This window comes from Bos javanicus, chromosome 19 (assembly GCF_032452875.1).
Source record: "Bos javanicus breed banteng chromosome 19, ARS-OSU_banteng_1.0, whole genome shotgun sequence".
Classification (NCBI taxonomy): Eukaryota; Metazoa; Chordata; class Mammalia; order Artiodactyla; family Bovidae; genus Bos; species Bos javanicus.
The window spans coordinates 23675499-23699293 of record NC_083886.1 but is presented as its reverse complement, the minus strand read 5'-3'; the positions used below and the strand labels follow the sequence as shown (position 1 = coordinate 23699293).

General features: G+C 50.5%; 1 protein-coding gene across 7 annotated transcripts in view; it reads right to left on the bottom strand.

The window, feature by feature from the left end:
* The window catches only part of RPH3AL (rabphilin 3A like (without C2 domains)), a 154746-nt gene that overhangs the window by 46511 nt on the left and 84440 nt on the right, over positions 1-23795 (bottom strand). For 6 of the 7 annotated variants that reach the window (XM_061389547.1, XM_061389545.1, XM_061389544.1 and 3 more), the window contains one exon: positions 7112-7198. The exons of the other annotated variant lie outside the window; for it this stretch is intronic. In XM_061389547.1, the coding sequence (XP_061245531.1) occupies positions 7112-7198 (87 nt within the window). The remainder of the gene's footprint in view (positions 1-7111; positions 7199-23795) is intronic. 7 annotated transcript variants of the gene reach the window in all.

Below are 23795 nucleotides of genomic sequence, written 5' to 3'. Positions count from 1 at the left end.
AGAGCTCACAGCATCAGAAGGGGGTGAAGGCACAGGTGCAACCACCAAGACCAAACACAGGAAACCATCAGACTCAGACCAAAAACAAAGAATCAACGACATGAAAAGCTTTATGATTTTTCAGAATGAAGAGAAAAATAAAAAGAACTTGAAAATGATGAATATAGAAGACAGAGAGTGGAAATGTACTCATCAAATTAACAGTGCTCCCAGGGGGGGCCTTCCGAGATCCCACAAGCTGCAACTAAAGACCCGGCATGCAGCAATGAACATCCAGCAGGGCCAAATAAGCAAAAACAATAAATTTTTAAAAAGTGCGCCCCAAAAGAAAGCAGAAGAGTTTCAGAACAAAGCAGTAAGCAAAAACATAATTGAAAAGCTTTCCTGAATCTTAGACCCAAATACGTTTGTCCTAGACAAAAATCAATGAAAATGACCTAGGCCTAGTCAGATAAAATTATTAATTTCCAAATATAGACATAAATAATATACCAGGTTATTAAAAAGGGAACAAAAGCATAAGCCTGGCTTTAGACTTCTCCCTCCCGTCTCCGTTCTTGACTTTAAAACTACTTTACGCTGAGCGTCAGATCTTGTCTGCCTGCCGCGTCCTGTCCGAGCTTTGACTTCAGGGCATGTATCTGCCTGCACCTGGAAACTGGCTTCCCTGCGTCCTGTCACGTACACTGCATCCTGGAAACTGTCTTCTGGGTCACCAGGTCCCTCTTGGGGTTCCGCAGGGCTGCCTGATGTGCTAGTTAACCGGTCCACTGGGGATGTCCCTGATGGTCCAGCAGCTAAGACTGGACTGCTCCCAATTCAGGAGCCCAGGTTTGATCCCTGGTCAGGGAACTTCCCTGGTGGCTCAGACAGTAAAGAATCCGCCTGCAATGCAGGAGACCCAGGTTCAATCTCTGGGTGGGGAAGATCCCCTGGAGAAGGGAAAGGCTACCCACTTTAGGATTCTTGCCTGGAGAATCCCATGGGCAGAGGAGCCTAGTGGGCTGCAGTCCATGGGGTTGCAAAGAGTTGGACACGACTGAGTGACTAACAGTTTCACTCACAAGGAACTGAACCCCGCATTTCACAACTAAAGATCCCTGATGCTACAGTGAAGACCGAAGACTCCAAGTGCCCCGGCTAAGACCTGGCATGGCCAAATACGAAAACAAACGGAACAGTCTGTTCAGGGCTGTCTCAGTCCCTTTTCTGTGTCTTTAAATCTTGAACATATATCGGAGTTTATTCATTTACCAACAAGGAAACCAGGAAAGTGACCAAGGAACATGCCCGTTCACAGAGGGAATGGAAATGAAGTGGGACAGGCAGCTGCCTGGCTGAATGCTTATATAAGCAGCTGATTTAATTAGGTAAAGACTGTAGTTTCACGTGGTCACAAAAACGTCATCTTCATGGCAGTTAGTAGAGTGGAAATCAGGGGCCAGGGACTCCTAGCTATTGGGAGTGCCAACCAGGGATCAAAAAAAAAAAAAAAACCAATTAATAAGAAGCAAATGATAAGGAAACATCTGTGGCTGTTAATGGGAATGACAAGGTTTACTGGTCTAAAAAATTACCAAAGTATCATTTGATTGAGTTTTTAAGTTCATTAATAACATTTTTCATTTTTAGAAATGAAAATGGTTCATTTGGTTTTTTTTTTCCCCAAATTTCCTTGCTCATTTTTCAAATGTCTTATTGGTCCAATTTGACTTCTATTGCTTCTCTTATCTCTTTTACTCAACTTAAAAACTTATTTGGACTTCCCTGGTGGTCCAGTGGTTAGGACTCTGCATTTCAACTGTAGGGGGCACAGGTTCGACCCCTGATCAGGGGACTAAGATCCCATAAGCTGCATGGTGCCGTCAAAAAAATGAACAGTAAATTAAAAATTCAAACATTTCTTTCACAGTCTCAGTATTATTTCTGGTTCCTTGAGTACCAATTCTCCTAGTTGCTACCTTTGCCTCCTCTCCCTCATGGTGGCTCTTTGCTCGTGCGATCGGTTAGACAACAGACAGCAAACTCACAGAATTTTGAGTGGGAAAGATGACCATTAATTGCATTATCAGTCAAGTCATTGTCTTTTTTCGTATGAAAGCAACAGCTATCATTAGACTAGCAAAAGACTCAGAAATACACTGTCCACATGTCATTACTTAAGATTGCATATACCAGCAAACTATAAATCAAAAGCAATATCTCAAGGGTCTATAAGAAAAGAGTGAGGACTTCCCTGGTGGTCCAGTGGTTAAGAATCTGCCTGCCAATGCAGGGGACGTGAGTTTGATCCCTGGTCCGGGAAGATCCCACACGCTTTGGAACAACTAAGGCTGTGCACCACAACTCCTGAGGCCCGTGCGCCTAGAGCCTGTGCTCCACAAGAGAGACCACTATGACGAGAAGCCCACAGGGCACAAGTAGAGAGCTGTCCCCACTCGCCCCGCTGGAGAAACCCCACGCACAGCGACAAAGACCCAGCACAGCCGGAATGCATAAATAAAATTTAAAAGAGGGACTGTAAGTACTGATGTTTATTTTTCCCTTCTAAGCATCCATTCTGAGGACAGAATCTCAAATGTGGGCAAAGAGCTAAGTACACAGATATATAAAGCAATTAGCAATGAGAAGGAAAAAGGAAATAACTCAGATGGCCTAAATTAGCAGAATATCCATATGACAGAATGTTTACAAAGAATTATTGATTACACTGAGAAGTGCTTACGTTAAAATGTTAATTTTGAAACAGAGGTTCAACAATACAAAGAAAAAAAAAGACACAGAAAAAAGAAAGCAATTATGCCAAAACATTAACAGTGATTGCCTCTGGATGGTAAGATTATGAATTTTGGGGGTGCCTGTATTTCTTTATGCTTTCTACACATTGTGAGTGTCAAGGATTCATATTAATCTTAAAATCAGAAAAGAGTAAAATGTATATATTTTTAAAAGTGAAAACTTCTAAGGGTGACAAGTCAAGAACTGAAATATCTGGGGTAATATTAAATAAGAAAGATAAAATATCATGATACTAACTCTAACATTACAGTCTATAATTTATTCTCAACACAGCAGCCAGAGCATTCTTTAAAACTTGGGGGAGTATTCAGGGCATGCCTTTCCTCTCCTTTAGATCTCCAAAGACTCCCCACTTCACTCAGAGTAAAAGCCAGAGTCTTTCCAAAGGTCTACAAGGACCAATATGATCTGGCACCCCGGCCACAACTCTGACCTCCTCTCCCGACTCTGACTCTGCGCCAGTCACAGTTCTCCTAACTGCTCTTCAAACCTACCAAGGACACATGTGCCTCAGGGCCTTTGCACTTGCAGTACTCTCTGCTTGGAATGCTTTCTGTCCACACAGCCACAGAGTGCGTTTCAGACCTCAGCTCAAAAGTCCATTTTATCAGTAAGCCCTTCCTCAACTCCTGCATGTAACAGCAGCTACTCCCATTGCCCTCTTCCCGAGTACATTTTCATCATCTGTGACATGGCAGAATTTACGGTATTGCGTGTGTGGTCTCCATCTCCGTGAGAAGAGCTCTTTTGTCTGGCACATAGAAGATGCTCAGTAAATATGCATTGAGTACCCAAATGAATAAATGCACGAGATTGCAAACTCCTCCAGAGCAGAGGGGCCGAAGATGACACCACCGCATCGCTGAGGGGCACGCAACAGGTAGCGGTGCCAAGTGGACGCCCCCGGGACATGTAACCAGCATTCAACTCACTTCAGAAAAAACACTTACAATTGCAGACAAAGAAGACAGAAGGGAAGAGTCAAATGGAAAAGAACATAAGAGTGTTGGGGCCGAGTGGTAAGAGAGCTTCTAGCAAAAAAATGCAAGTTCTTCCATTAGGACGAGTTTTTTTTTTTTTCTTCTGTAGGACAGAACTCCACATTTTTATCACAGATTCAGAACCGGCTCTGTGTGGCACCGAAAATGACATTTCAAATGCTCTTTCTATTTAGCTATCTCTTTGTTGTGATTAGATATTTTTCTGTGAAAAAAAAGCATTAGGAAACCAATTACTCTGTCACTCTCCCACCCCCAAAGGAGGCAGGAAGATGCAGCATCTGGGTATGGTACTCACAGGCACCCAGACTCAGACACAAAGACTTTCAGGGCCCACCCACACCTCCTAAACATCTAGTCTGCCTGCACGTGGAGGGGGGATACAGCATCCTTGATCTTGCTCCATTTTATCGGCCTCTAGAAATTCAAGGGCAAACTGATAGCATACTGCATAGCCTCATATTCTTTGCCGTAGGAAAGATAAGAAAATTCATCCTAAGCTATTTTGGACTTTTCCGGGCGTTGGAGCGCTCTGGAGATTAGGACAGGCTGGTGGTGGACACTGTCCATGGTAGCTCAGGACTATTAATGAATTGAGGGGCACTCGTGACGGGGCTGGATGGGGGCAGCTGATCCCCCACCAAGCCCCCCACTAAATTATTACATTCGCTGAATTCGTCTTTTCTTTCACTCCTCCTCCCTTTCCTTGACAATTCTTTCATCTCTGTCCTCCCACACCTCGGTTGTGTCTTTTCATCCTGTTCAGGTGTCTCCCACAAGATACTGTTTTAGGAAATTTTCCCATCTTGTGAATGCCTGCATCTTAAAAAAAAATTTTATTGGAGTATAGTTGCTTTATAGTGTTGTGTTAGTTTCTACTGTACAGCAAAATGAATCAGCCATAATATATACACATATATCCCTTCTTTAGGGGGGATGCCTGCATCTTCAAAGGGACCCCTTGAAGCCCAGAAAACCTCAAATTCAAAGGGGGATTTTCCAGCTGGGTGAGCAAGGAGGGCCTCTAATATTGACAGAGTACCTATTCTGGGCTGGACATTCCAGATGCTTGGTGTACTGTTAACGATGTTCCCGAATTCTCACAGTGTCTCCAATGAAATAGGTATTATCGTCTCCATTTCAACAGGAGAGATCAAGGACTTCCGGGCAATAGAGTGTAGAGTGGTAGTTCACATCTAGAGGCCCTGCCTGCTATCTTCCCTATTTCGAAGATGCAGCCAGTGATATATGACGATTCCAACAAAGAAGCTCAACTGTGCTCAAAAACAAGGTCTACATCTTGATGGATCGGAAACTCCCTATGTTTATGATTTTGAGGGGCTAAAGGCACAGCTTGCTGGCTCAGGGTCTGGAGGCAGGTGGAAGCAGCTGGAAGGCTGGTCTTTCAAGGGTATGGGGACTGAAAGTGTCCCGTGGGAGGTGGGGGACCAGAGCTAGGGTTCCTGAGAATGGAGGCTGGTCATCCTCCACTTGGGAAAGGAGGCTGAGAGAAGCAGAGGTGCCGCTCCACCCCTCTCTTCAGAGTAAAGCTGATCTACGGATGTGAACACTGATACAGGCTGGAAGAAGTACACACATAGCCAGGGCCTGGCCAGACTGCTTATGGCTTTGATGTTGGACTTCAGGGATAATCCCATTATTAATGCAGACACACAGCTCATCACTAACCCAAGAGAGCTGGCCCTGCGCTGAGGGACCTCGGATCTACGTGGAGGCAACTCGAAATCACTTGGCAAGGAGAGCTGGGTGGAGGTGACGAGCAGGGGGAGAAAGAGAGAGAGAAACTGACTCCCACTCAAGATGAGTGGACAAACCTTAATTCTAAAACACCCTGTCATGAGAGAGACAGCCAGTGAAGAGTTAGTGAGCTGCAAGGCAGTTCTGAAGAATTTACCAACAAGTATCTCAGAAAAGATAAAGAGAGGACTTCCCTAGTGGTTCGGTGGTTAAGAGTCTGCGCTTCTACTTCAGGGGGCATGAGTTCAATCCCTGGTCAGGGAACTAAGATCCGGCATGCTGCAAGGTGTGACCAAAAATTAAAAACAGAAAGATAAAGAAATAACTGAGAAAGCACAGTTGGGAGCTACGGAGGATGAATGGAGGGGCTCAGAAAAGTATCTTGCAGGGTTTCCAGGAGACTCAGATGGCAGGGCAGCAAGATTCAAGGATGTCATGGCTGAGGACTTTCTGTAACTAAAGACATTTTACAGATCTTAGGATGAAAGGCGCATATTAATCATCAAGCAGATAAGTAAAAAAAGTAAATCCACATGTGGATAGCCTGGAGCATTCTCCCTCCCCCTGACTCCTCCTGTTCCTGAAATTTCCGACCCATGACCTTCCCCAGGAGCAGCCCAACAATGTCCTCTACTCTTCTGGCCCCGCTTCCGATCCTGGTACAGGGAGGAAAGTCCTGGGTGTGGGGGTTAGGAGACGTAGGTTCGAGCCTCCCCATCTGTTTTCACCTCAGAGTCCTCACTGAGCCTCGACTTCTTCCCTTAAAATGGGATCAGAACTAGAATGATGGAAACTTAGAACCAGAAGGGACTCTGGCGACAGCGTCATCACAAGACCACGGTGTTAGACCCACTAACTAGCTTGGTGACCACAAGATGCTTAACCTCCTGCATCCGAATTTCCCCATCAATAAAAGGGGATGATAATAGCGTTCATCTGTGGGGTTGCATGGGGGATTCCCAGGTAGCGCTGGGAACCTGCCTGCAAATGCAAGAGACTTGGGTTCGATCCCTGGGTTGGGAAGATCCCTTGGAGGAGGGCGTGGCAATCCACTCCAGTATTCTTGCCTGGAGAATCCCATGGACGAGGATCCTGGCGGGCTGCAGCCCACAGTATCGCAAAGAGTCAGACACGACTGAAGCATGAGCACACACATGGGGTTGCACAGGGATGAAATGAATTCCTGCATGTAAAGGACTTCATGTGGTGCCAGGCCCAGAGGAAACCTTCAACCCGGGGCAGCCATTTCTGTTACGATAAATACAGCCCCCCCCAAATGTCACCCGCACCTACACTCAGTGCGAGGGGCTCCCTGAGGAAACCAAGGACCCCAGGCAGAGCAGAACTCGGGCCCACTGTGGCCACTATGCTGGGGAGCGCCAAGCCAGCAGACTGCCCCTCCTCACCCTCGCCTCTGGCTGCCCTGGGTAGGCCACCCTCCTTGACCTCCTGCGAAGCCCCTCTAAGCAACCAGCCATGAACCTCCCCCAGTGCCAGTGTGCCCCGCCCCGACCTGACCGGTCCCTCCCCGCACCCCACTGCCCCGGGTACCCTACCTCTCTCTGCTCACTGCAGATCTTACACAACCACAGGGGCCGTTTCTGGCTGGGAGAGGCCTCGATCCCGCATTTGGTGCAGACTTTCTACGAGAGAGAGGACACAGGAATGTAAATACTCAGTCCCTTCCTCCCCGGCTGAGGGGCTGGGAAAACTATCACCCAGGAGCCCTCGTCATCTTCCCAGGGCACGGTTTTTGCTTCAGAGCCCCAAGGGGAGATGACCCGAAGGACACAGATCATCTGAACCCAGCAGCTGGCTGTGGGGCACCAAGGATGCATACCCATCCTTGGATGGCCGCGATAGAAATACACCCCCAGCAAGTACATCCTGTTGGGATCACATCAAAGAAATAAGCTTGCTGAGCGTTACAGCTGCATGACGTTCAACAGCAAGGAACTGGAAACAACCCAAACGCCCAGTACCAGAGGCGGAGCAAACACAACCAGGATACGGCCTTCACAGGCAGGCTGCATCGCCCCTGGAAGTGCGGGCAGGAATGATGCTATTCAACAAAGAGAACATATACATGGATATAACCACGCAGAAAACTCACTCGTGTGCCTGACAAGGTGAGGTGATGATGTAGTGAGAAATACCAGTGCCCGCTTAGGCACTTCCTTGATGCCAAGGCCCTTCACTTACCCATCCCAGCCACCCCAGCATACATAAGTGGGCCCATCTTGCAGGGAGTAGTTTGAGAAAGTCCTCACGTTCACACAACCAAGGAACAGACTCAGGTCTGCCTCTCGAGCTGTTATATAATAGCCTCCGGACACATAAGTAGCCAGAACCTAGTTTCTGCGGCGTTTTTCCTTCTACAGAATTGCTTAAGCTCATCACTTCTAAATGCGTATTTTGCTTCCTCCAAATGCACAGCCACAAGCAGCAGTGGGAAAAGCCAGATGAAACGCACCAGGAGAAGAGGGGGACTTGGCGGGGGCTGAGACCTCGTCCCGGCTAACCCGGCAGAGTCTGATTAGGGGACAGTGTGTCCTCCTTACAAAACAGTCACACCAGCTAATCAATCAGTCTTTCTGCCGCCTGGAAGCTGCCTGGTCCCTGCAGGGTGGGGAGCTCTCTCCCTCCCCCTCCCCCTAAGGGAAGGCTGGATCCCTGGCTTGGCCTTTTCTGCAGGCTGCCAACTGAGCAAGGAGCACACCTCTCTGCTGAGAGGGAAATGTCACCAGCTTGGCTTTCCCGAGCATGTTGTCACCACCTGATGGGGAGGCTGAGCCTCAGGAGATGGGGAGCCAGTTCGTGGCAGGAGGGGAGCTATGATACATCATGGGGGGGTGGTGTCTGCGCTGGCCTCCATTTGATGCTCAGGTACAAGAGACATCACTTTTCTTTGATTTCTCCAAATACACTGTAACCGGCTCCAAGCTCAGCTCCCTCCAGGTTGGCAGGACAGTCCACCCCAGTCTGATTAGGCCTGGCTCTCACGAAGATCTCAGGCTTGGGGTCTTGGCAGTGCAGTGTGACTGGGAAGGGTCCCCTGGGTGCTGTGGGGCCCAGCCACTCCTGTGCCAGACCTGGGCTGGGATCTGTGCCAGGCTGGGGCTTGGCCTCTCTGGGGGCCCGCAGACTGTCCGCCTGGAGCTCCAAGTCATCAGCCCTGACCTGGTTTGGAGATCTCCCTCCCCGCCTAGAGCTGCCTCTTGTTGCCCTTCCCAAAGTTCGCCCCAACCCTTCTACCTCGAGGACAGGGCCCCCCATAAGCCCATAAGTTGGGCCTCAGGAAACACACATGGGCCCCTCCTCCCCGGGGTAAAGAGAGGAACGAGGTGCTGAAGCCACTTGGCTGTTTTTCTTGCTCATCCCCATGACCCTGTGTAGATGAGGGAATGTGAGCCGGCCACCACATCAACTCAGTGCAAACGGAACACTGCAGTCATGTCAAGGACAGCCAGGCCTGGGGGAGGCGCTAGCTTCCCTGCCGAGTGGGCTTTCACTGAGCGGAATTGCCCTGGGCAAGTGAGTGCTGGCTTCTAGGGGTTAACCATCTCATGCTTCCTGCAGCCTGAAACTGTGTCTGAGCATTAGACAAACCAAGTCTACCTTCTGGGCCTAACTCACATGCTCCATGTGTTCCTTTTGCAAAGGTGCATCCCGGCCCAGAACATGCTCAGGGAAAGGGGGGTGGCTCAGGGTGTGGCCACAGGATACAGGCTCTGGGGCAGGAGAGCACAGAGTCTGCCATTTAGAGGCAACCTTAGACTTGCAACTAACCTTCTCTGGGCTTTGTTTCCTTGTCCTGAAAACGGTGGTAACAAGCAGGTGCATGCCACCTCTGGGAGGATCAAGGGAGCTGATTCACAAAAGTGCTCATCAGCACAGTACACGGTAAGAAGCCAGGCAGTAACCAGAGTACTGCATGGCCATCTCAGTAAAGGATACCACACCCATCAATCATATAGGCCCAAACCCAGAATCATCCTTGATCCTCACTCTCCCTCATACCCACCTAAATAATCCATCTCCAAGAACTCTAAATCTCACTCAAACTGTCCGCCCCCTCCACATCCACACCTACCTCCTTGTGGCCTCAGCTCGCACCCCTCTCCCTCTGCTCCACCGCCTGGCCCTCTACTCTCCAGCCCCAGCCATGCTGACCTGACTTCAGACCCTGGTCCTCTATCTGCTTTTCCTGCACCGGACCTTGGCACCTGCTGCTTGCTCCATCTGGGATGTAGTTGGTCACACTCTCTGCTTATCAGCCTACTTATCCTTCAGACCTCGGCAAAAGCACAGCTCCTTCAAGAAAGCCTTGTCTGACTTCTTACCCAGTTGGAGCTTTCCTACCAGGCTCTTGTCTCTTCTCCTCCACTGAGATCTCATCCTCATCCTCCTGGCTATGTAACTACAGTCTCTTCCCCTACCAGGCTGTGAGCTCCTGGAGGACAGAGGCCATGCCTGTTTCTCTTCATCCTCCTGGTTCCAGTAGCAGCATCATGAATTGTCGTAGAATAAACGAAGGAGCAAAAAAGAGCTACTAAAAAACATATCTAATGAATGTATTTATTTGGCTGTGCTGGGTTTTAGTTTTGGCATGTGGGACTTTGTTCTCTGACTAGGAGCTGAACCTGGGCCCCTGCATAGGGAGTACAGAGTCTTAGCCACTGGACCACCAGGGAAGTCCTCCAAGAAGAGCTACTTTTAATATTACACCTGAGAAGGCAAGAGGGGGTCCCTCCTGGAATGTGCTGACCAGCTTGGGGGAAAAGACACACAGAGACAGGAAATACTCACTTGGCAGCTGGGGGCAAGGAATGCCTGGTCCATGCTGAGTGATGCTGACTGGTGGGGCAATGGGAGACCAGACCAGGAAGAGCCTTGTCCAGGGTGCAGTGTCGGGGTGGGGGTGGGGGTTGGGAAAGCTGCCAGTTGGCCTCACTCTTAAGTGTACAGCATGAAGCCAGGCTGGCCTGCCCACAGAGGAAATGACACCACTGGTCCTTTACTAAGAGTAGGGGGCAGGAATGTGTGCCCTGCCCTCCACGTGACCACTCCTGATTGCTCCCCCCTCCTCCGGGGATATCCTGCAGGCCACCTGTGAGTGCAGACTGGGTCCAAGGTCTATGGGGCGCCCTCCTCAGCATCCCCATAATCCAGGCTACTTGGTTACCCCAAGACTCTCTGGAACCCCACCCTCCATCCAACATCATTACCTTCACCATCCCACACTGCTGGCCAGAGTCAAAGGTGAGACAAGGTCTGGGAGACCACAGAGCTCGAGCACCTCACTTCCAGGCCGGCCTTCACGTCCTCACTGGGAGCCCCTGACTCATTCCACGCAGAGCCCCCATTCTCCACGGCGGGTCCCCAAGTGAGAAGTTAAAGTGAAAGTCACTCAGTTGTGTCCCACTCTTTGTGACCCCATGGGCTATACAGCCCACAGAATTCTCCAGGCCAGAATACTGGAGTGAGCAGTCTTTCCCTTGTCCAGGGGATCTTCCCAACCCAGGGATTGAACCCAGGTCTCCTGCATTGCAGGCAGATTCTTTACCAGCTGAGCCACAAGGGAAGCCCAAGAATGCTGGAGTGGGTAGCCTATCCCTTCTCCAGGGGATCTTCCCGACCCAGGAATTGAATCGGGGATCTCCTGCATTGCAGGTGGATTCTTCACCAACTGAGCTATCAGGGAAGCCCAAGGCAGGGTCCCCAAGCTGCCACCAACTAGAAGGGAACAGGTGCCTCATTTTGCACGGCAGGAATAGACATGCAGACGTAGAGAACAGACCTGCGGACCCGGTGGGGGAAGGAGAGGCTGGGATGAATTGAAAGAGCAGTATCCAAACATATATATTGTTGTTTAGTCCCTAAGTTGTGTCCAGCTCTTTTGTGACTGCCACGCCCCTCTGTCCATATATAATATAGGTAGCCAATGGGAAGCCGCTGTATAACACAGGAAGCTCTACCCAGTACTCTGTGACAACCTAGAGGGGTTGGATGCGGTGAGAGAGGGGTTCAAGAGGGAAGAGACATATGTAAAAATAAATTAATTAATTAAAAAAAAAAAAGAAGGGAGCGGACACGGTGCCCACGTGTAGGAGGGAACGAAAAGGCTCGCACCCTTCCAAGGGCACTTGGTACCCAGCAGCCTGAAGGCTTCACCACGACATCAACATCCATCACAGAGAGAGTGGTGTTCCCGACGCTCGGCCAACCAGAGAAAGATGAAATTGTGCTCAAATGTTCCATACGAGGAGGCTGGAAAAATGCACACTGTGCAGAAATGAATAATGAAGGTGGTTAATTTGAAACTATTTGGTGCTTCAATTCAATAAGCATTGACTCAACAACTCGATGGAAGGCGATGTTCTAGGAATGAGGAGGATGAACAAGGCACGGCCCTTTGTCCCCACTGAGGGTCCCATCGAGCAGAGGACTTGATGAATGAGCCAAACTCATCTGGAAAAGGACTTGCCCAAGAGTTTCAGCCAACGGAAGTTTGTCACCGAGACGGTCTCTCCCTAGGAAGCAGGCAGCAATGATGTTCCCAGAGTGGTTGCTCCCCCGTCCCCACCCTGCCCCCCCAGGAAAGCCCGGGAAAGAAATGGCTATATCCAGACAACCATCACAGCACAGAACAACGCCAAGAAGTCAGCCCACGCATGCGCACTTCCCGTCACCCACCGTGTCCCCAGCGCTAGAATTTGAATTTTCAGCAGCAAGAAAAATCCGACTGCATTTTGGAGAAAGGTACTCTGCAATAAAAATGATGATATAAATGAAAGAAGTGAAAACGGTCACGACGGAACCGTGTATTTACTGACACGGAACAAGGTTCACAATAAATGAAGTTTTGAAACCAAGTTATAAACAGAAAGTCTAGTGCGTTTCTCTCCCATATAAATGTATATGTGTTCGTAGCTATCTAGAAGTCAATACACGCACATAAAAATACCTGGAAGGAATAGGCCAAAATGTACATTGAATTGTGCTACATCAAAATCTATTTTAAATGGGTAAGCAGAATTCCTATTTAAAGGAAGCTTATGCTAAATGTTTCCTGAAATCACTTGTCCCAACTTAAGTTTTTGGCCAGACCAAGATTTTTGTGGGTCAGGATGGATTAAAGAAGCTGAAATCACGTGCACAACTGCCTCCAATGCCCAGACCCTGTAGCTGGTGCCAATGGGTCAGCGACCCCTCTGATCACAGCCTCAGCCCTGCTCAACTCCGAGACATCAGTCAGGCTTCATCTCCAGCCTGGAGGGCTGGAGTGCAGGGGCTACACGTGGCCTCCTTGCCACAGAGAGACTTGGTATCTGAAACCCGGGGCATGTTGCCAAATGACTTTAACTAGATACTGATGTATTGGGTTGGCCAAAAAGTTTGTTTGGGTTTTTCTGTAAGATCTTATAGACAAATCTGAGTGAACCTTTTGGCCAACCCAATACATCTTATAAATACTTATATACTTTATTGAGCCTGGTTGCTACACCAAGCATCAAGGTAGGTGTTTTATGTAGAATCTCATTTCATTTTCACGACCACCCTAGGAAGTGGATATTGTCCCTGACACGGGATCTGAGGCTTGAGGCTAAGTAACTTGACCATAGGGAACTGGGATGTGAACCCCATGCTGTTTGAGCCCCAGGTCTCAGCCCAGACAAGACTTATCCAAGCCTTCCTTCCTCCCTGGCAGCTCAAATGGAGGCAAGGCTGGTACCCTGGGTCCTGGCCCCTTCTCCAGAACTCCAGATTCGGTCAAGCCTCAAGTGGGAGAGGGCGTAGCGCCAGGCCCCTCCTCTTGTCATTGGGACACAGCCTGGGGGCCAGTGGGGCAGAGGGCAGGCTGACCCAAACCCTGACCGCTACAAATACGGAGTCACTAGGGCCCTAAGATGCACAGTTCTAAGAATGCCAGCCACCTGCTGCTTGGCCTGAGACAGGAGCCAGGAGGCGACCAGAGAAGAGTTTCAGAAGGAAGACAAGTCTCTGCTTTCCACCCCAGTCCTTTGCCAGGGATAAGCAGCCGTCCTGCATCCTGGCTGTGGATGGCAGGTGCACTAACCCACACAGGGCCGGCCTCCTCCCTGTGCTGCCTCCTCTGAGTGGGCCCTCCCGTGCTCACCACCAGATGAGCCACTGATGCCACTTGGGGACCACCTACTAATCCCAACCCTGGGCAGCCCCCAGCCGCCAGCCACCCCTCCCAGCTGAAAGGCAGCACTGCAGATTTCAGGATTCGCTTCCAAAATACCTCCTTCCGCCCGCCTGCCACTTGCTACAGTCAGCACTGCATCCTGAGTAGAGAGGAGGTTTTAAAAGGAGATGGAAGGAGCTCAAGATGAACACTCATGAGCGCAGACTGAGAAATCACACCTAAGATGTGCTTTGGGATCACCTCTATGCTCGTGCCCCACTGTGTGTCTGATGGGGGCTTGGGTACCTCAGGCAGGATGAAGCCGCCAGGAAATGGGGGGACCACTGCCTCTCCACCCCCACCTACCCCCATTAATTCTTCCTGGTCCTGGTTGTCCTCAGCATCGCCTCTCAAAACAGAGACCCCCATGCTTGATTTTTGCCTCTTTTCCAGGCAAACGTGGGAAGCAAGGACTTGAGCTGTCTCGACGGGCCCCAGCGTGCACCCCGGGCACACAGGGTGGGTGACAGGAGGGCAAACAGAGGCAGCCCTGGCTGCAAACAAGAGTTTGGGCAAAGGAGTGGAGACAGTTTTTCACTCTGAAACTGAGAGGGAGGTTTTAAAAACCATAAGATCTAATAACATATGATCAAAGGGAGACCGCGTGAGACATGGGTCTCGAGGAATTCACTCCTTCCTTCAGCAGGCATCTCTCAGGACACGTGGGCACACAGCCCCTTCCGGGGAAGAGACACACAAAGGCTGGCCTGCATGGACAGAGCAGCTCTGAGTCCTGCCGGGACTGAAGCCGGCTGATGCGGGCACACAGAGTGGAAATGAATCACGCACACACGTGGAAAGGACGAAGGGCTGGAGGGGACGGCCGGGGATGGTTTCCAGAGCCGGCCTGGCTCAGGCAGGGAGGGGTCAATGTAGACCCCCCAGGCTGGGGTGCGTCCCTCACTGCATGCTTCCAAGACTGTCCTGCTCACTTTTTTCAAACATAAAATGCTTTGAAATTTCAAACAGCATTTAAAAAGGTAGAAGGTTTCCACATAAAGAGAGCCTGGGTTTTGAAAGGCTGAACGAAGGTGCTCCGAAGACCCTGGCCAGGCGGCCCGGTGGGGACTCCACACTTGTCCCTCTCGACCTCTAAGGGGACCTCGGGTCTCACGGGGTCTTCTGTGGGGACAGGTAACAGCACTGACTCTCCAAGGGGTGTGTGAGGATGGAAATCACTGTGCCTCAGACATAGAAAACAAACTTCAGGTTACCAAAGAGGAAGGGGGCGGGGAGGGATTCGTTAGGAGTCTGGGATTAACAGATACACACTACTGTATATAAAATAGATAGGGACTTCCCTGGTGATCCAGTGACTAAGACTCCTTGCTCCCAAGGCAGGGGGCCTGGGTTCAATCTGTGGTCGGGGAACTAAGATCTCATATGCTGCAACGAAGACCTGGAACAGCCAAATAAATAGATAAAATAAAAATAAATAGATAACAAGGACCTACTGTATAGCACAGGGAACTATATTCAGTATCTTATAATAACTTATGATAGAAAAGAATCTGAAAAAGAATAAGGATATATATGCATGTGTAACAGAATTACTTTGCTGTACACCTGAAACATTGCAAATTGACAATACTTCCATTAAAAAAAGAGAAAAGGAATCAGTGAACGGTTCTATCAGGAGTTCTCAGACACAACCCTCATAAAATCTGCCAGGCTTGGGAGATTTTGTGCACCCCAGGGCCCTGTCCCTAGGCCAGCCTGCTGAAGGAGGAAGCTCTAGGGTGGATGAAGCCCACTGCACCCGGAGGGCTCCCTGACCCACACCGAGTTTTCCTTAAGCTTAAGCACTAGGCTCCTGGCCCCTGGTTAGCTCCTTCCAGCCCTAAAGAAACCCCTTGCTCCTGGAACTGACCCAGGCCCCCACTGAGCTCTTCGAGTGCTCCAGCCTCTCAGCCACAGGACCACATAGCTACATCTGAATCCCTGGATCCATGGTCTCCCAGGACCACTGCATCACACTGGCGGCCTGCAGCTCTCCGACCCCATACTGGCCAGGAGGGACTCAGCGCAGAGGAGGGCCCAGGTGGTGGAGGAAGCAGGCTCATGTCCCGTTGCTCCCCACCGAGTGGTTACTTAGAGTTACGACTCATAATAATGATAATAGTCGCCATTTATTGAGCACTTACTCTACGCCTGGCACCCAGCTCAGTGCTCAACACCCATTATCATTATCACATTTAATCTGGTTTATGTTCACAACAGCCCTGTGAGGGAGGTTTTATGATCTGGATGTCTTAAATGATGAATCAGAGGCCCAGAACTCTTGGGTGGCTTGGCTAAGTTCATGTCACCAAGAGGTGGCAGGGTTGGGATGGGGACCCAGGTCCACAGTCATAAAAGCAGGAGCTTATATAATGTGGACTGTGTTCTGGGCACAGCGGGACTGCTTCGTACGGACAAGTCTCTCAATAGTGACGGCCCAGGTAAGCTGTCTGGGGTCACACAAGAGGAGTTAGTAGAAGGCTGGGCTGGGATCTTACTCCCGTTCACTGACAGAGAGGAAGTGGATGGAGTTCTCCTATGGACAGAGGTGGTCTGTAGACATGTGGCTGAGATAGACCCTGGCCATCGTGGGAACACAAACTCACTGCATTAAAGACCCCAGACACAGCCAGCTCCAGCCTCCCCCAGCCCGGCCCTGGTTGCATAACCAACTGCTGTTTTCCTGAAGCTTTGGGCTGGGGCCTCCTACAGACAATTCCTCACCCAGAGGTGTGTCTGCCACCTGGTAGCCACCTGGCCCAGGCTCTGTTATGGGAGCCACAGCCAAGGGACAGGCCTGATCATTTTGGTTTTCCACCCTCATATCCAGTGTCCTGAAAATGCCCTGTTCCTCTCGCAGCACCCCAGCTAAGGCTATAGGTAAGCCTGGCTCCTCTGGGGCTGCCACAAAGATGCACCTTGGAGGGAGGGCCAGGCAGGGAGCCCCTGGCCAGGTGTGCCAAGTAGATCCTAGCTCCCAAATTCCGTAGCCCTAGGACCTGTGACCAGCCAGTGGGAGGGGTCTCCAAAGACTGAAGCCTCAGCCCTGCTTCTGGAATGCTCGTTATATCCATGAGAAGGCAGGCAGGGGCCTCCAGTGAACCTTCACCTTCCCTCCCGCTAGAATTCGGTGGGCAGCCACTTTAGCTGCAGGCTGAGTCAATGATGTCAAGAGCATTCAGCAAATACTCCCTAAAGTCCTGCTCCTGGACTAGGTGGAGAACACGGTGAGGCTCACAGGCTGGAGGCACAGAGACAGAAGGATGGATACACGCATATGCGAGAGCCTTCCTCCTTGGCCCCCGCCTAACTCTCCAGCCTCACCAAGCCCACCACACCAGCCCCTAAAGCCTCACTGCCTGTTCCTGACACTCTAGGTACTTCCTTGCCGTTATGCTTTCACCCAGGCTCTGCCTCATGGCTAGTGAACTCCTATGCATCCTTCAGGAACAACTCAAATGTCTCCTCCTCCATGACTCCTTCCTTGATTTTTCCCCAGGGGAAGTACAAGTTACTCTTTCCTGTACACTCCTAACATGGGTTGGGATTTCTAGAGGAGGGTTAACTGCATCATACTGAAATTGTCTCTCCTGTGACTGTGCTCCCTTTAGAAACAGGACATTGTTGTTCATGCTTAAATCCCCCAGTTTAGCAGGCACCTGGCTTGTAGCTGGCTAGGAGGGGAAGGAGGGTCTGACTGACAAGCACCACGTGTTGTGGGACTGAGATTCTGCAGACATCTGGGGGCTGCTATTGGCTTTTAAGGAGGTGAGGGATATGATCAGATCTGAGTTTCAGAAAAAGGGCCTTGGATGAAAGTACAGATTCAGTGACTCACGGTCAATTTGTCCTCCATATTCTCAGCAGACGCTCTTTTTCCAGAACATTCCCAGATGCCCATGGAACTTCCGATCCTAGCTGGGTTTGGAAGGTGAGGAAAAGGAAGGATGCTGCTTATCCAAGGCTGCCAGTCGGCCAACAGGATGGATGGTGGTGATGTCAGCAGAGTGGGGACGAGCAGCTGCCACAATATTTAGCTTTGGACTCATTGATACTTGCAATGCGAGGGGACTCCTTGGAAGAGCTGTCTGGTCCCAGTTGACACCCAAGACCAGAGCTTGGGAGGAAGGCAGGGGACAGAGACAACGGTGGGACAGCACGTGGCGTTGGCTGAAGCTGGGGCACTCGAGGGAAGTGAGAGGCCGTGCAGACCAGTGATCTTTCAGTGTTAATCCGAGTGTGTCTACTCTTGGTTTCACCATCCCTAGGACAGGTGTTTCAGGAGAGCTGAGGCTTGGCCTGACTCCTGAGGTCACTCTGAAACCTGGATTGCTGCTTGGCACACTGTAGATGCTCAATAAATGTTTGTTTAGGCTAAAGGAGACGTTAATGTTTGAGTTCTGAGGGGGAGAGCATAAAAGGAGGAAGGGTCTTCATGGGGGCCAGGACCCAGGGAGCAGGAGGGGCCCCAGAGCAGAACCACAGGGCCAGGCTGGATGCAGACAGCCAGCCAGACAACACACTTGAGTTGTTGGGCCAAAGAGAACAGGGTGGGGAGTGGGGAAGTCTTAGGGAGGCTGGAGAAGGCCAATCCAGGGACCAGCAGAAGCCAAGTGAGCAGAGATGCCCCAAGCTAAAGTCAGGAGGTTCCCTGGCTTTGCACCAGCCCTGCATGGACATTCAGCCCCTCGGCAACTCCACCTGTCCCAGGGGTCAGCACCTTTTCTCTGGCTCTCCGGAATCATCATAACTCTCAAAAGGTTAGGCTTCAGACTTCCCTAGCAGTCCAGTGGTTAGGACAACACCACCAGGGGTTGTGGGTTCAATTCCTGGTCAGAGACCTAGGATCCCGCATGCCAAAAAACCGAAATGTAAAACAGAAGCAGTATTGTAACAAATTCAATGAAGACTTTAAAAACGGTTCACATAAAAAAAAAAAATCTTTATCAAAAGATGGCTTTATGTGAAAATACCCTCTCCCTTCTCTGTGTACCTCCATAGCCTGGGACACATTAAATATCTTCGAAGCCAGTCTTTGGAACTGTCACTGGAACTGCCTGTCGTTGGAAGCCTGTCACTGGAACTGATATATATATTTTATATATTTTAAATATATATATATATATAAATTTTAAATATCTTCGAAGCCAGTCTTTGGAACTGTCATTGGAGCTGCCTGTCATTAGAACTAATATATATATATATATATGTATAAATTTTATATATATATATATATATAAATTTGAAAAATAGAGCAGCCTCAACAAACACCCTAGGGCTTCTTAACATTCCAGGAGCAACAGCACTAATGATCAATTAAGGACCCTGGTGATGCACAGGAGCAGAGCTCCAGGGAGCGCGGCGACAGGTCTGGGCCAGGTAGAGTTACTCTGATCCTCAGGCCTTGGAACTCCCAGCCTGGGTGGGTTGCTTATGCTGCTGAAGTTGGCAGCTTGTGCTCAGGGAATGAATGGACTGAGGGCCCTGGATACCACATGGAGGTGGTTAGACTTTATTCTAAAGGTACTAGGGAGCCACCGAAGACTTTAGTGGGAGGGGGAAAAAAAAAAAAACCACACTTGAGCAAGACCAAGAAGGAGCTAGAAAACAGATGAGACTCCACTGTCGGGGGGTCAGGAAACGGGGTGGGGAGGCCCCGTAATGGCACCCTGGTGCTCAGGCCTCACACCCTGCAGGGGCGCCCAGGCTACACTCCCGTCTGCACCTGGAAACTCAGCCAGGCAGATGAGGTTCTTGGGCAGAACTACACCTCTGAAAGGCTTGGCAGGTCACGACCCCTCTCAGCCTCAGTTCCTCCACCTGTAACCCAGGGGAGGAGTCATTCCTCCTATGGAAGGCAGGATGACAAGGGTGAGGAAAGGGTTTGGAAGAACGAGAGCTTAAAAGCCCCTCTGACAAAGGCCTGGCTCTTTCCAGGTTTGGACGCCCAGCCTAAAGGGCATCCTGGGTGAGGAGCCAGCTCCCCCGTGCCCCGCCATCCGCAGGAGCCATGCCCTGGTGTCCCCGTGGGGAAACAGGACAGGCTAAATCCACCTCCAGTTAAGGTCAGTGAACAGCAAACAGCTGTGCAGGAAACAACGCAGCAGGAAGAAACAGGGGCAATTTAAGAGCGATGAAGAATCGCTGGCCCCGTGAAGGGTGGCAGCTTGTGGGGCACAGCCGGCGAGGTGAGGGCCACGTGGGCGGCGCCGGCCACAGCTCGGACTGGAAATGTCATTATCTGTTATTTATTGCAACAGAGGACGGGAGGCTGCACCAGATTACTGTTCTGGTAACAGCCACTAAACAGATTTCCCAGTACGGCTTCCTGCTGCCGGTGCGCTCTTGACGGACGATATACTGACCAGACCCGGGAGAAGAACCACTGAGGGAGGTGGCAAGGGTGTCGGGGGTGCTGGACAGAGTTCTCAGCGGGGAAGCCTGGCCGGTGTCCCCAACCCTAACCCAGGCCTACAGAGACGCTGCCCACTCGGTGAGGGGCTGGCCTCATCCTAACCAGTTTATGACTCAACAACCTCAAACATCTCACATGTGTCTAGCTGCTGCTCGGCCATCTCAGGGCGTCCGGGGGGAGCTTGGGATACCACACTCGACCATGAATGGTGAGCCTCGGTGTTGGGGTTACCATCCCTGCCCCAGTACTGGGAGTACTTAGCCAATGGCCTTCACACCCCATGGGCAAGCACCAGACAGCACCTTCTCTCTCTCTTTTCTTAGTTCTCTGACCAAGGCTCGAACCCATACCCGCTGCATTGGGAGGGCAGAGTCTTAACCACTGGACACCAGGGAAGTCCCTAGCTCTCTTTACTTCCTAAACGACATGTGGGCAAAATTCTAAAGCAAGAGGTAGGAGGAACTGTGAGGCTCTGGCTGTGCCAACAGGAACAAGTTATCCCTCTGAGCCGCAGTTTCTCCATCTGGAAAATGGGTATAATCACTGCCTTTTTTTGCCTATGGACCTTCAGGGGGTTGTGAGGGGCTTATGGCATCATCAGAGGAAGAGGGAGCTCTCAGGAGCACATGCCCACCCCCACCCCGGCTTCCTTCTACTGAGAGGACACGGGCTCCATCACAGCCTGAGCCAAAGTGAATTGGGAAGCAAACCCGCCAAAGCTTTAAAATAACAACAAATCGAGCTGTGTTCTGGAGAGAGATGAGCTTCCAAATCACAGTTGCAGCTGCTGCTGCTGCTCCTTGATCTGGTGGGGGGGAGGGGCGGAAATCCCAGGGGAGCAGGTTTGGGGGTAGTGGCCCTGAAAGGACTGGGATGACCTGAGCTTCCTGGGAGGACACTGGTGGATAGCCCCAGAGACCCTTGCTTCTAATCCCTCCAACTGCTTCCTTTCACAGGGAGCACAAGAGAGGCGCAGAACAGGAAGGGGTTTTGACCCAAGGTCACAGGGGGAGCCCCGAGCTGAGCTCTCCTGCGCTCCTAACTTCCGGGCCACGCACTAGGGCAAGGGTGCAACAGGCAGATATGAGTTTAGGTAACACCGCGTCCCCCACCCCACCAGCTATGTTTGTCCTCTGATGTACACAGGGACCCATGCCCCCAGTGGACTTCAGACACGGGTGGGATACGTGTCTGGGGGAGTGCTGAGCAAAGGGAGACAGCTGAAGCCAAAATGCAGAGGCCACAGCCCTGGGAGAGATCCAGATGAGGAGAGAAGCCAGGTCTAACAGGATGAGGCGATGTCTGCAGCAAGAGAAGGTGGGCCCAGGCCCAGGATCCCCACCCCAGTCCTCCACCTGAAGTATGTAAAGAGCCTGAAAAAGCAGCAGCTACAGGAAAGGGTAAAAACTCCCTAATATCACCCAGCCAAGAATGGAATTAGATTTCCATATATAGACCTGGAGAGGATGTCTTTGATATGTTATTAAATAAAAAAAGATGAAAAAAGAGAATTATAGAGTAAGGAGTATATTATGGTCCCATTAACAAACATGTATATGCACACACCTGTGTACATGTGCCTGCATGTGGAGAGAGATACAGAAGGACAAATGTGCAAGCTGCTAAGGTCAGAGGCAGGGCAGGGGGTTAATGTTTTATAAGCTCTGTATTATTCGATTGTTATAATTACTGCACACTCGGTGCCAGCCACTGTTTCTTAGAGCTTACCATGTATTTCACTCAATTCAATCCATACCACCTTATCACATAGGTGAGAAAACTAACGCAGAGAGGTGAGGTGGCTTGCCCAAGCCAGGAGGAGAACCCAGGCACCCCGAATCCAGGGCTCTTAATCTTTATGCAATAGTATAAATTACTTTTCAAAATTCCAGAAAAAGGAAGTCAATAAGAAAATAAAGGATGCCATCTCACTAAGTCCGTCAATACTTTGGAACCCAAGCAACTGACCCTGGATCCTCCCACCTGGCAAACTCAACAGGTAATGAACGGGTGTGGGGAAGAGGTGGGGAAGCAAGCCACACCCCTTTTCACTTCTGTGTGGTCCAGTGCCCAGGGTAGGGGCTAATGGACCAGGTCAGGGTGGCGCGTTTTTTGTAAAGGGCCAGAAAGTGCAGGATCGTGACTTGGTAGGGCCTGGCCCAGAGTGAACTCAATCACTGGCAGCTTTTGTTATTTCTAACCCTCGACTGTCTTTTTTTTCTCCCTTATTTATTTATTTGGCTGTGTTGGGTCTTAGTTGCAGGATCTTTCACTGTGGCATACAACCAGATTCTCTAGCTGAGGCACGTAGGCTGGGTAGTTGTGGTGTGCATGCTTAGTTGCTCTGCGGCACGTGGGATCTTAGTTCCCCAACCAGGGATCGAACCTCCATCCCCTGCATGGCAAGGCAGATTTTTAACCACCGGACCGCCAGGGAAGTCCTTCTTAACTGTCCTTTGAGTCCCCATCTTAGTCGTTCCTGCCTGAATTCAGGGCTTCATTATTGCTAATTGGATAATTCCACATCTGACAGGCGCTTTCCAACCCACGACACATTCCCACCTCCAAATCCACCTCTGGACGTAAGGTCCCCAGAGACCTACCCGGCGGCTGTCACCTCCTGCTCAGCAGTGTTTGATGCTCTGTGGCCAAAAGCCTGGCACACGGGGCCCCTTGGTGATCCTCACTTCATTCTCTCCCTCCCTCAGGCTGCGTCTCGCCATCACCCCCTCCTTCTTCCTCCCTTCCCCACAACCACCAGCTCTGCCAAATGCCGACCAGTCCCTGTACTTCCTCCTGAAATGTCCCCCACCCCCCGCCCCCAGGACCTGGGTAGCCACCCTCCAGGCTCAGCTCAAAGTGAGCTCCACTTTGCAAGGCCCTGTACCTCTCAGGTGCCAGCACCGCCCACAGCCCTCCACTCTGGGATCCCCCCACAATATCTGTGTCTATGGCATTATCTGCCATCAGTGGTGAGCTCCTGAGGGCCTGGCTAGAAGGTGCGCTAAGTGAGCAGGGTTCCCGGCTGGTCTCTCTCCAGGACACTCTGGGCCTTGTCACCAAGAGCCCAGTGTGGCTTTCAGCAACTCTCCCACTATTCAACTAAAGAAAACTGAGTGCCGAAGAATTGATGCTTTTGAACTGTGGTGTTGGAGAAGACTCTTAAGAGTCCCTTGGACTGCAAGGAGGTCCAACCAGTCCATCCTAAAGGAAATCAGTCCTGAATATTCATTAGAAGGACTGATGCTGAAACTGAAACTCCAATACTTTGGCCACCCAATGCAAAGAACTGACTCATTGGAAAAGACCCTGATGCTGGGAAAGATTGAAGGCAGGAGGAGAAGGGGACAACAGAGGATGAGATGGTTGGATGATATCACTGACTCAATGGACATGAGTTTGAGTAAGCTCTGGGAGTTGGTGATGGACAGGGAGGCCTGGCGTGCTGCAGTCCATGGGGTCACACAGAGTCAGACATGACTGAGAGACTGAATTGAACTGAATTGAACCACTGCCTTTGTCCTGAAGACCCTGAGCTGAAGGTCTGAATCAAACCTGGCTGACCTTTGATATTCAGGCTAATATTTGAATGGGCTCTGAGCTGCACAAAGTG